The following is a 13,749-nucleotide window of genomic DNA, read 5'->3' as shown; positions in this document are numbered from 1 at the left end:
TCAACATAATGTTTGCTCCCTTATCATTTAACAATTTAAATGCTCATAAATGAAAAACCTTTGGTATCTTCTTGTCTGAAAGAAAAAGTTCAAATTCTCTTACCCAGTATTCATTGTCTTGCTCTAAATTATCATCTCTAGCTCAGCCCCAACTCTTCTCTTGTAGAAACCCAACTCTCTAGTCAAATATATCTACTCATTTTACTCTACAGACATGCCTTTTTTCTATTTTCTATTCATACATCCTTACCCACTCCATCCAGCAGAACTCCAAGCACCAGTTTTTATTCTTCTGTTACTGATACTCACTGCCCTAAAACTTATTAGTAAACTAATAATAATTTTCTTTGTTACAATGAGGGAGAAGAGTATGACTTTGGAAAAGCTCCAGGTTGCTTGTGATACAACCTCTATTGCCCACCCTCTTTTGCTTGCCACTTACTCTGCTAAGATTTATGTGGTCATTGACCTAGAAGACAGATTTAGGACTCATTTTACAAGTCAGTTTTAAAGGGCAACCTTAATTCTACTGGACAGGAGTGGTCCAGGGAGATTCCTTGCTCTTGTACCTTTGTTGTACTTAAAGTATGTATGCAATATGTCTTTTAGAGGTTAACTACTAAAATCTGGCAAGTTTATCTTAAGCACTATTATAATTGTTTTGGAGACAACAAAATAAATACAGGCATTCCAATTTATAAATGAGGTCCTGGAATTAAATGTTAGATTGTTTTGTTTTGTTTTGTTTTGTTTTTAAGTGAAACACATTATTGAAAGTAATTAGGTTTGGGGCCCCCAGATCAGTCTATATGCAATCCAAAATAGTGTAACTAAAATTTCAGGAGAACTTCAGGTGTCAAAGAGTGACTTTTTGGAATTTTTTTCCTTTACTTCAACTCACTTAGCTGAGGGACATCATGACAGTGCTCTAACTCATATGCTTTACACAGCCATTGCCTTCTTAGGTGTGGCAGATCACAAGGTATGATTTATTTGTTCCTAACAAAATCAAAAGATTCTGAAAAGTTGTAGCAACTATAACTTTAAAGGTACATTTAAAATAAATTATCAGCTGGGCCCAGTGGCTTACGCCTGAAATCCCAGCACTTTGGGAGGCTGAGGCAGGTGGATCACCTGAGGTCGGGAGTTCAAGACCAGCCTGACCAACATAGAAAAACCCTGTCTCTACTAAAAATACAAAATTAGCCAGGTGTGGTGGCGCATGCCTATAATCCCAGCTCCTCAGGAGGCTGAGGCAGAAGAATCACTTGAACCCAGGAGGCCAAGGTTGCAGTGAGCCAAGGTTACGCCATTGCACTTCAGCCTGGGCAACAAAAGTGAAACTTTGTCTCAAAAAAAAAAAATTACCATTAATTTATAACATTGCCTGCCATTTAAGTAGTTAAGTAATTCAGTATATGGGAAAAATATACTAGTTCCATTTCTTTAAATATTATGTTAGCCTGGTGTGGTGGTGTGTGCCAGTAGTCCCAGCTACTTGGGAGGCTGAGACAGGAGGATCTCTTTGATCACAGGAGTTTGAGGCTGCAGTGAGCTGTGATCAGGCCACTATACTTCAGCCTGGGTGACAGAGCAAGACCCCGTCTCTGGGGAAAAAAAAAAAAACATCATGTATTTAAGGATTGACTATTGAACTGTATGTGTTTCTAATGAGACTTATCTAATTTTACTCACAGGGTGGAGTATTATTGCTAGTACTGGCTTTGTGTTGTAAAGTTGGTTTTCATACAGCTTCCAGAAAGCTCTCTATTGACGTTGGTGGAGCTAAACGTCTTCAGGCTTTATCTCATCTTGTTTCTGTGCTTCTCTTGTGCCCATGGGTCATTGTTCTTTCTGTGACAACTGAGGTAAGACAGGAGCAAGGATTTATTGCTATTAAATTGCTAGTAAAATGAATTGCTATTAAATTTTTAGTTCACTATATTCAATAAATTGTATTTTAATTTGAGGTTGAAAGTGGCTTAAATTGTCTTTGCTTTTTCTTTGTAGTTTTTTTTTTTTAATTGGAGTTAATTTTATTGTTTATAGAACATACAAATCAAAGGCTATTACATTTATATATCCCTCACATTCCTATGGCCCAAAAGAATCATTTGAAGAAGCAGCAATTAACCATGTGTTAGGCTTAAGGATTGTGTGTTGCCTAGTGTTTATCGAATGATTACACAATAGTGCTTTTGTTTTTTAAAACTTTAGAGAATACTGAGAAAATGTACCAATATCTTACAGCTTTTATAAGTTGGCATATTATGAATCATATTGAATCATGTGATTATTTATATATTAAAAGATTAACAGAAACATCTTGTAAGATGTGAACTTTATACATGTATAGTCTTGACAATTCTTTTTTTTAATTTCTAGAGTAAAGTCGAGTCTTGGTTTTCTCTCATTATGCCTTTTGCAACGGTTATCTTTTTTGTCATGATCCTGGATTTCTATGTGGATTCCATTTGTTCAGTCAAAATGGAAGTTTCCAAATGTGCTCGTTATGGATCCTTTCCCATTTTTATTAGTGCTCTCCTTTTTGGAAATTTTTGGACACATCCAATAACAGACCAACTTCGGGCTATGAACAAAGCAGCACACCAGGAGAGCACTGAACACGTCCTGTCTGGAGGAGTGGTAGTGAGTGCTATATTCTTCATTTTGTGTAAGCATTTTCCCCCTTGTTTTTATTTTAACAAATTTCTATTTATGGATTTTGATGGTCAAATCATTTACTTAATTTGGGAAATTCTTCAGTGCTTGCATTTAGTGCTGACAGTTACTGTGTTGGTTTTGGTAGCTTAAACTTCTAAAATTTAAACAATATTCTTTTTTTCTCTTTGTAGCTGCCAATATCTTATCATCTCCCTCTAAGAGAGGACAAAAAGGTACCCTTATTGGATATTCTCCTGAAGGAACACCTCTTTATAACTTCATGGGTGATGCTTTTCAGCATAGCTCTCAGTCAATCCCTAGGTTTATTAAGGAATCACTAAAACAAATTCTTGAGGAGAGTGACTCTAGGCAGATCTTTTACTTCTTGTGCTTGAATCTGGTAAGATTTTTAAATGTTAATTGGCATATCCTAAAAGCATAATATTTTAATTTTGACAGTTCTTGTATAAGTTTAGTACTTCCCAAATTTCTGATAATAAGATGGGCTAAAATTTAAATTTCTTCTAAGTATAATAGCAAGATTACAAGATCATATTCAGACTACTTAGGCAATTCTTAAGTCGTGTGCCACCATGCCCAGCCATTTAAGCAAACAATTTGTGAGGCATTTTAGAAGCATTGATTTAGTATGTTCCTTCAAATCAGTAAATATAGTAGCATTTAAAGAATTCTAATAACTTACAGGATCTCACTATTAGCAATCAGTGTTACAAATCACCTATTGCTAACATTTTATAACCTAGTTTATTATTTTTTATAGACATATAAACAAAACCATTTTTAAATAGTTTGTAAAATGGATTTATCTTAGTTTTTTACAATTTAATAGTTTGTAAAATGGATTTATCTTGGTTTTTTACAATTTGTGTGAAATAGGGTTTCTAATATAAGTGGCAGTTAAATAACTAAACAATTATAGCAGATCTTCAAGTAAATTTGGATAATTAAGGGTTAAAATCCTCCTAATTGAAACATAGTTCCCAACATACTCCTCCCTTTTTTGTGTGTGTGTGATATTTTTAGCTTTTTACCTTTGTGGAATTATTCTACGGCGTGTTGACGAACAGTCTGGGCCTGATCTCAGATGGATTTCACATGCTCTTTGACTGCTCTGCTTTGGTCATGGGACTTTTTGCTGCCCTGATGAGTAGGTGGAAAGCCACTCGGATTTTCTCTTATGGGTAGGTACATTGACTATTGAGGTGGTATATCTTAAGTGCAAATTCCATGTTAAGGAACAGAATTATGTTACTTATATTACTTTTAGTACAAATAATTTCCAAATCTTCATTTTTAAAAAATGTGAAGTAAATAAGGGGATATTAATTGGGCATTTGATAAATACTGAATGGAATTAAGCTCAAAGGTTATGCTCCCTTGGCCGAGCACGGTGACTCATGCCTGTAATCCTAGCACTTTGGGAGGCCAAGGCAGGCAGATCACCTGAGGTCAGGAGTTCGAGACCAGCCTGGCCAACATGGTGAAACCTCGTCTGTACTAAAAATACAAAAATTAGCTGGGTATGGTGGCACGCACCTGTAGCCCCAGCTACTCGGGAAGCTGAGGCAGGAGAATCGCTTGAACCCAGAAGGCGGAGGTTGCAGTGAGCCAAGATCGCACCACTGCACTCCAGCCTGGGCAACAGAGTGAGACTATGTCTCAAAAAAAAAAAAAAAGAGAGAGAGGGCCGGGTGCAGTGGCTAACGCCTGTAATCCTAACATTTTGGGAGGCCAAGGCGGGCGGATCACGAGGTCAGGAGATGAGACCATCCTGGCTAACATGGTGAAACCCCGTCTCTACTAAAAATACAAAAAAATTAGCCGGGCATGGTGCTGGGTACTTGTAGTCCCAGCTACTTGGGAGGCTAAGGCAGGAGAATGGTGTGAACCTGGGAAGTGGAGCTTGCAGTGAGCCAAGATTGTGCCACTGCACTCCAGCCTGGGCAATAGAGCGAGACTCCGTCTCAAAAAAAAAAAAAAAAGAGGCCGGGCATGGTGGCTCAAGCCTGTAATCCCAGCACTTTGGGAGGCCGAGACGGGCGGATCACGAGGTCAGGAGATCAAGACCATCCTGGCTAACACGGTGAAACCCCGTCTCTACTAAAAAATACAAAAAACTAGCCGGGCAAGGTGGCAGGCGCCTGTAGTCCCAGCTACTTGGGAGGCTGAGGCAGGAGAATGGCGTAAACTCAGGCGGCGGAGCTTGCAGTGAGCTGAGATCCAGCCACTGCACTCCAGCTTGGGCGACAGAGCGAGACTCCGTCTCAAAAAAAAAAAAAAAAAAAAAAAAAGAGACTGTAAAGAAGGACTTTGATGAATATGTAAAATTTTAACAAACAGATATATATATATATATCTAGATATAAAAAATATATCTAGATATATGAAGGACCTTCCAGGCATTAATATGATATTTAAAATATTGCTAACTTTTAAATATTATTAATTACTTAGTAGTATGAAAATTTGGACTTGTTTCTTCATTTATAAAGTTTGTACTTTAAAAATATTTGCCATTTTTCTTTTCTGAAAAATGTTCTATGTTTTTAGGTACGGCCGAATAGAAATTCTGTCTGGATTTATTAATGGACTTTTTCTAATAGTAATAGCATTTTTTGTGTTTATGGAGTCAGTGGCTAGATTGATTGATCCTCCAGAATTAGACACTCACATGTTAACAGTAAGTCTTTTTATTTTCCTATTTGAATTTCTGGTCATACTTACATAGTTTTTTCTATCCTAAAGTTTAACTGTTTGTAGTTATTGCTCTAAGAAGATTTTATTTTATTTTTATTTATATCAACATGACTTCCTATCTTGCTGTTTACGTTTATACTGCTTCCTCTTAGAAAATCTTTTTTTTTTTTTTTTTGAGGCAGAGTCTCTGTTTTCCAGGCTGGAGTGCAGTGGCACGATCTCAGCTCACTGCAACCTCCACCTCCCAGGCTCAAGGGATTCTCATGCCTCAGCCTTCTGAGTAGCTGGGATTACAGGCATGTGCCACCACACCCAGCTAGTTTTTGTATATTTTGTAGAGACAGGGTTTCGCCATGTTGACCAGGCTGGTCTCGAACTACTGACCTCAAGCCCGCCTTGGCATCCCAACGTGCTGGGATTACAGGCATGAGCCACTGTGCCTGGCCAGCTGTAGCAACTTTTAATGTTCTCCCTCTACCACCAAAGCTTTACATGTGCTGTTTCTTGTAGTTGGCATGTCCTTTCCTTACTTCTGCCCTTCAGCCTCCGTCAAGATTTTGCTTATGTGTCTCCTCTAGTGAAATACTTTTTTTCTTTCTTTTTTTTTTTGAGACAGGGTCTTGCTCTGTCACCCAGGCTGGAGGGCAGTAGCACAATCTCGGCTCACTGTAACTCCGCCTCCCGGGTTCAAGCGATTCTCCTGTCTCATCCTCCTGAGTAGCTGGGACTATAGGCGCCCACCGCCACGCCCCGCTAATTTTTGTAAATACTTTCTTTTAATCCCCTCTTATCTCCGCAAAGTTTGTTAGATTCCTTTTCTCAGTATTCTCATTATGTTTTGTGCATTCTTCTTTTAGCAACATTGAGTTGCAGTTATTTAATTTGTCATTCTTCTACAATTAAGATATATAAGTATCTTCAGGACCTGATTTATGTATTATCGACTCGTAATTTCTAGCACCTGGCTTGTCATAGGAAATCAGTTGTTAAATGACTAAAAGCAGCTCTGAGTCTTGCTGGTGGAAGCATACATGAGTAAAATGTTTCTAGAATAAGTGGAAAAATACACTTTTTTGAGTTTTTAAGAGCGTGTATCCTTTGACATTTAATATTTATCATACATAAACATTCACACAAACATATAGAAGTACATGATTCAGGCCGGGTGTGGTGACTCCCGCCTGTAATCCCAGCACTTTGGGAGGCCGAGGTGGTTGGATCACCTGAGGTCAGGAATTTGAGACCAGTCTGGTCCACATAGTGAAACCACATCTCTACTAAAAATACAAAAATTAGCCAGACGTGGTGGCACACACCTGTAATCCCAGCTAGTTGGGAGGCTGAGGCAGGAGAATCACTTGAGCCAGGTGGCAGAGGCTTCAGTGAGTCCAGGTTGTGCCACTGTACTCCAGCCTGGGTGACAGAGAGACTCTGTCAAAAAAAAAAAAAAGTAGTACATGATTCATTGTACCCTTATTTATAATAGTGAAAAAATGGAAACAATTCACTGTCTACCAGTGAAAAAAGTAATTAAATAAAATTGTTATCTATATAATAGAATACTATGGAGCTACTGAAAAGAATGAGATATATCTGTATATACTGGCATGAAAATATTTACAAGATGTACTAGTGCAAAACAAACTGCAGGCCAGGCGTGGTGGCGGGCGCCTGTAATCCTAGCTGCTTGGGTAGCTGAGGCAGGAGAATCGCTTGAACCTGGGAGGTGGAGGTTGCAATAAACTGAGATCGTGCCACTGCACTTCAGCCTGGGCGACAGAGCGAATCTCTGTCTCAAAATAAGAAAAAAATTGTAAAAGAGTATTATGATTACATTGTTGGTTTTAAAGGGTGTTATGTGTATGTATGTTAGTACATAGATGGAAAATACACCATTTTAAGCATGACTAACCCTTGGTGATAGAATTATAGGAGACTTTCATCTTCTACATTTTTATTTTCCTGATAAAATACACAATGATGATGTATTTTTCAGTAGGGGAGAAGGAGTACTTATGAGATGATGGAGTCTCTGTAAGCAGTACTTGGTTTCATTCAAAGTCATTAACCATCTACAAGCTTATAAAGCCTAATGACATATTAAAATCTGGAGTCAAATGGTCCCAATCACAGGAAGAAGTAAATAATCTCCCTACACATTTAATAAAGTAAATCTCTTACTACTTTTGAAAAGTAATTAAAAGTATTTGTCCTTCTCACTTTATATTTTCCTTTTATAAAACAAATGGATTGCTTTAAATTGTAGATGTAGGCAAATTAACACCCTGAGCTACTACTATTCAAGATCATTTTGTAAGAGCAGATAATCAAGGATAAGTAACTTTGTTTATCCTTTGGAGTGTTATTGTGGCACCATTAAATTAAAGTAATTTCATTCACTTTGTTAAGAAAAAAATGAGAGACCAGGCATAGTGGCTCGTGCCTGTAATCCCATAATCCCAACGCTTTTGGAGGCCAAGGTGGGAAGATCACTTGAGCCCAGGAGTTTGAGGACAGCCTGGGCAACATAGACCCTGTCTCTACCAAAGAAAAAAGTTTGTTTTTAGTTTAAATAAATGAGAGATTACTATTGTATGTTTGCTTTTTCATTATACTTGTTTTACTTTGGAAAAATTTACTGTGTTTAAGACATAATAAGACCATATTTGGAATCTGCTCATTAATAAATTATAATTATTTGCATATAAACTTTTCAAATTTACCTAGTAATATAAACAAGATTTCGGGTACAGTGTATGCTTGCCCTAGTAAACAGTACTTTCAAACTCTTAAATAAACAAAACTTGGCATCATTTATTTATACATAAACCATAAACCAAGTACATACCATTCTTAATTGAAATAAGTCCAAATTCCTCTACTTACCAATTTTGCTTGATATTTGAAAGTTAAAATGTTTCTTCTAAAATGTTCTAAAATTCATATTTTTAAAATTTGGACTTACTGAAACCTAGTAAGGTTTTACTGTAAACACTTTCAAAACTGTAAACAGAAAAACATATATAGCTATATAATAACTTTTAAATAACAAGTTTATTTTTAAATTACTAATTTAAAGGGTTTTTTTTCTCCCTTTTGCTAGCCAGTCTCAGTTGGAGGGCTGATAGTAAACCTTATTGGTATCTGTGCCTTTAGCCATGCCCATAGCCATGCCCATGGAGCTTCTCAAGGAAGCTGTCACTCATCTGATCACAGCCATTCACATCATATGCATGGACACAGTGACCATGGGCATGGTCACAGCCACGGATCTGCAGGCGGAGGCATGAATGCTAACATGAGGGGTGAGTCCTTGCAAAATATTATCCTACTTTTTGACTGTGTTCTAAATTGACCCTCTGTGTTTATTTGTATTAAGTTTTGGGCTTCTGGTATGATAAGATTTTTAAAAAGCAATCTGTGAGTAAAAGAAAGGTCTGAAGCTATCGCTATAGAAAATACTCTTACCTGAACACACATAAAATTAAATATTTTTCAGCCTTTAAAAAAAGGGACATTATGGTTGGGGGTGCGGTGGTTCACGCCTGTTAATCCCAGCAATTTGGGAAGCTGAGGCGGGAATACCACCTGAGGACAGGAGTTTGAGACCAGCCTGGCCAATATGGTGAAACCCTATCTCTACTAAAAATTCAAAAATTAGCCGGGCATGGTGGTGGGTGCCTGTAATCCCAGCTACTCGGAAGGCCGAGGCCGGAGAATCCCTTGAACCCAGGAGGCAGAGGTTGCAGTGAGCCAAGATCACACTACTGCACTCCAGCCTGGGAGACACAGCGAGACTCCATCTCAAAAAATTTAAAAAAAAAAAAATTAAAAAGGGACATTTTATGCTTTTTTTGGCAACACATATACTAAAATTAGAAGAGTACAGCAAAGATTAGCATGGCATCTAATTTTAAAAAATAAATAAGTTCTATAATATGTGACAACATAGATGAACTTTAAGGACATTATGCCAAGTGAAATAAGCCAGTCATGGAAAGATAGATACTGCATGCTTCCACTTACATGGGATGAAATTCATAGAACCAAAGGATAGATTGATGGTGGCTAGGATGAGGGGGAAATGGAGGTCACTAACCCACAGGTATAAAGTATTAATGGCAAGACGAACAAGTTCTAGAGATCTGCTGTACAACATTGTACCTAAAGTCATTGATAATGTTTTGTGCACTTAAAATTTTCTTGTTAATTGTTCTTACCACAATAAAATTTTAAAAATTTTAATGAAAATGAATCTTGCTCTAGAACACAGAAAAAAATTTAAAATGAAAATAAAAATATAGCAGGAATTCTGATGTCACAGAAAGTTTTTTTTTTTCTTTTGAGATGGAGTTTTGCTCTTGTTGCAAAGCTGGAGTGCAATGGCACAATCACGGCTCACCCACAACCTCTGCCTCCTGGGTTCAAGTGATTCTCCTGCCTCAGCCTCCTGAGTAGCTGGGATTACAGGCATGCACTACCGCACCCGGCTAATTTTGTTGTTGTTGTTGTTGTTGTTGTTGTTTTAAATAGAGATGGGTTTTCTCCATGTTGATCAAGCTGGTCTCAAACTCCCGACCTCAGGTGATCCGCCCATCTCAGCCTCCCAAAGTGCTGGGATTACGGGTGTGAGCCACCATGCCCGGCCGTCACAGAAAATTTTTTAAAAAGAAAATGAGGCCAGGCACAGTGGCTCACATCTGTAATCCTAGCACTTTGGGAGGCCGAGGTAGGCAGATCACCTGAGGTCGGGAGTTCAAGACCTGTCCCTCCAACATGGCGAAACCCTGTCTCTACTAAAAATACAAAACAGCTGGGTGTGGTGGCAGGCGCCTGTAGTCAGTCTTAGCTACTCAGGAGGCTGAGGCACGAAAATCCCTTGAACCTGAGAGGTGGAGGTTGCAGTGAGCCGAGATTACACCACTTTACTCCAGCCTGGGCAACAGAGTGAGACTTTGTATCAAAAAAAAAAAAGAAAATGAAAATATATTTGTTCTTAAATGTTAAGTGTTTAAATGATTATAATTATAGAGTCCTTTTCATAGTAACAGCTGAATAGATATTAGTTGCAAGGTAAATACAGTGTGCTATTATGAACCCTCATTACAAAAAGGAAATTCTTACTCCTTTTTTAGAAACTTTTATTGCACTATAAAAAAAATGGAGGAAGTACTAATCATTTATTATGATGAATTGTTTATTCTGATTGCTTAATATTAAAGTAATTTGGGTAATGTCAAAACTTGCCTCAAGTATGATTTTTGGGAAGCCTTTCCAGACAAAGTACACCATAAAATTCAGCACGCTGTGTCATGAATGCCCATGTCCTTATATTTTTACCACTGTATTCTGAATTCCTTGAGGGCAGTGATCATGTTTTAGGCATTTTGAAGTACTAGCCAGTAGCAAAGTATGTGGTGCACTGTAGGTATCCAGTAATATTGGTAGAATGTATTAAAAAACTAAATTAGATGTGCCTTAATTTTTAATGTCCTTATATATTTTATTTGTAGGTGTATTTCTACATGTTTTGGCAGATACACTTGGCAGCATTGGTGTGATTGTATCCACAATTCTTATAGAGCAGTTTGGATGGTTCATCGCTGACCCGCTCTGTTCTCTTTTTATTGCTGTATTAATATTTCTCAGTGTTGTTCCACTAATTAAAGATGCCTGCCAGGTTCTACTCCTGAGATTGCCACCAGAATATGAAAAAGAACTACATATTGCTTTAGAAAAGGTACTGTATGTAATTTCTTCACTACTTTCTTCCTTGAAAATCGCATTTTTGAAGTCTTTGCTGGAAATAAAATAAACACCCAAATAAATAATAAAACAAAACAAAAAGAGGCCAAAAAAGAAATATAAAGTAGCATTTAAAATTTAATAAGTTGACCTAACAAGAAATATGCAAGGTATAAATGAGAAAAATAGTTTTATTTAAAGGACATAAAACAGTGACTGAGTAGATGGATGAGATTTTCTTGGATGAGAAGACTATTATAATGATGTTGATTTTATTTTATTTAGATTTCAATTTAGTTGCCTTCATTGGATATTTTTGCTTATGGTTTGTGATGTTCTAAAATTATTTGGAACTTACTTGGAAGAGTTAGTGCTTGAGAATAAGAAAACATACAGAATTAATTAATAGGATCCTACTTTGTAATTATAAAGTAACAGAATTAAGTGACAAAACTAATAGTTTGGTCCTTGCCTAAGAATAAAGACATAAATCAACTTTTAAAAAAATAGTAAGTTCCCATTCTTGTGACCTGGGATTGTTTCCTGGGCAGTGCAAAAAAAAAAAAAAAGTAACAATAAGAATAATAGGTCGGCCGGGCGCGGTGGCTCAAGCCTGTAATCCCAGCACTTTGGGAGGCCGAGACGGGCGGATCACGAGGTCAGGAGTTCGAGACCATCCTGGCTAACACGGTGAAACCCCGTCTCTACTAAAAAATACAAAAAACTAGCCGGGCGAGGTGGCGGGCGCCTGTAGTCCCGGCTACTCGGGAGGCTGAGGCAGGAGAATGGCGTAAAAACCCGGGACGCAGAGCTTGCAGTGAGCTGAGATCCGGCCACGGCACTCCAGCCTGGGCGACACAGCGAGACTCCGTCTCAAAAAAAAAAAAAAAAAAAAAAAAAAAGAATAATAGGTCATCTGTAAAAGAAGAAATAATAAAAAATGAAAATAAATGCAGAATTATGGTATATAGCATAAAAGAAGAAATAAAAATAATAGGTTGTCCAGAAACAGACACAGGAGTTTATAGAATTCAGTATATAGCAAAGATGGTATTTTAGATCACTAGGGAGAAATAGTTGACATAAACAACCCACTTTCGGTTAATTCTCTACTTGGTGGGGAAAAAAAAGCTATTACCTCTATGCCATATTACATAAAAATATATTTCCAGTGGATTAAATATGTAAATGACAAAAAAATTATGAAACTACTAAACAGAAAAATATTTTTGTTTGTTTTTTGAGACGGAGTCTTGCTCTGTTGCCAGGCTGGAGTGGAGGGGCACGATCCCAACTCACTGCAAACTCCGCCTCCCAGGTTCAAGCAATTCTCCTGCCTCAGCCTCCCAAGTTGCTGGGATTACAGGCCTACCACACCCAGCTAATTTTTATATTTTAGTACAGACGGGGTTTTGCCATGTTGGCGAGGCTGGACTTGAACTCCTGACCTCAAGCTATCCACCCACCTCGGCCTCCCAAAGTGCTGGGATTAGAGGTGTGAGCCACCACACCTGGCCAGAAAAATATGTTTATAATCACAAAGATAGGGAAAGCCTTTTTAATATACTTGAAACCAGAAGCCGAAAAGGGAGGATAAAATTTACAAATTTGACCAGTTGAAAATTGCCAGTTGGTAGAAGGTTTCATTAACAAACATAAAACAAAAGGCAGACCAGGAAAAAACATTTGCAGCACATATAAACAGGCAAAGGCTTACTGTGCATAATACTTTAAGTCAAGAAAAAGACAATCTTAGCTGGGCATGGTGGCTCATGCCTGTAATCCAGCACTTTGGGAGGCTGAGGTGGGCAGATCACTTGAGGCCAGGAGTTCAAGGTCAGCCTGGCCAACATGGTGAAAGCCCATCTCTACTAAAAATACAAAAATTAGAGTCGGGCACGGTGGCTCACACCTGTAATCCCAGCACTTTGAGAGGCTGAGGCAGGCAGATCACGAGGTCAGGAGATTGAGACCATACTGGCTAACACGGTGAAACCCCATCTGTACTAAAAAAAATACGAAAAATTAGCCAGGCGTGGTGGTGGGCGCCTGTAGTCCCAGCTACTCGGGAGGCTGAGGCAGGAGAATGGCACAAACCCGGGAGGCAGAGCTTGCATTGAGCTGAGATCGCGCCACTGCACTCCAGCCTGGGCAACAGAGTGAGGCTCCATCTCAAAAAAAAAAAAATTAGCTGGGTGTAGTAGTAGCACACACCAGTAATCCCAGCTACCTGAGTGACTGAAGCATGATAATCGCTTGAACCCAGGAGGCAGAGGTTGCAGTGAGCCAAAAATCACACCACTGTACTCCAACCTGGCCAACAGAGCAAGACTGTCTCAAAGGAAAAAACAGTCATGTAGAAAAATAAGATGAGAATATAAACCAGCAATTCCTAGAAATAAATAAATATAAAATAGACTATCTTTCACCTTGTGGTTTACTACATCATATTAAAGAATTGGGATCTGCTGATGAAAAGATGGCATCTTGAATATTTAAGTTCTATCATCTTAACCCATTATTTTCATAAATGAAATTAGTAAAGTTTCTCTCACCTCATAATTAGTGGATAGTAGTACATCATGGGGTTTTTTAAAGTTGTGTTTGTTTTGTTTTGTTTTT

At 38.1% G+C, this 13,749-nt stretch overlaps 2 protein-coding genes across 2 annotated transcripts in view; both read left to right on the top strand.

Moving 5' to 3' along the window:
• The window catches only part of MRPS36 (mitochondrial ribosomal protein S36), a 587,034-nt gene that overhangs the window by 470,255 nt on the left and 103,030 nt on the right, over positions 1-13,749 (top strand). The gene's annotated exons all lie outside the window — the stretch shown is intronic.
• Positions 1-13,749, top strand: part of SLC30A5 (solute carrier family 30 member 5) — a 38,044-nt gene that overhangs the window by 20,107 nt on the left and 4,188 nt on the right. The window contains exons 7-14 of the mRNA XM_050793540.1: positions 906-982; positions 1,698-1,868; positions 2,386-2,674; positions 2,856-3,064; positions 3,709-3,866; positions 5,236-5,365; positions 8,486-8,687; positions 10,896-11,122. Coding sequence (XP_050649497.1) covers positions 906-982; positions 1,698-1,868; positions 2,386-2,674; positions 2,856-3,064; positions 3,709-3,866; positions 5,236-5,365; positions 8,486-8,687; positions 10,896-11,122 — 1,463 coding nt within the window. The remainder of the gene's footprint in view (positions 1-905; positions 983-1,697; positions 1,869-2,385; positions 2,675-2,855; positions 3,065-3,708; positions 3,867-5,235; positions 5,366-8,485; positions 8,688-10,895; positions 11,123-13,749) is intronic.

Source organism: Macaca thibetana, chromosome 6, assembly GCF_024542745.1.
Source record: "Macaca thibetana thibetana isolate TM-01 chromosome 6, ASM2454274v1, whole genome shotgun sequence".
Lineage (NCBI taxonomy): Eukaryota > Metazoa > Chordata > Mammalia > Primates > Cercopithecidae > Macaca > Macaca thibetana.
The sequence above is the reverse complement of the archived record's forward strand: the minus strand, read 5'-3'. Positions and strand labels throughout refer to the sequence as shown.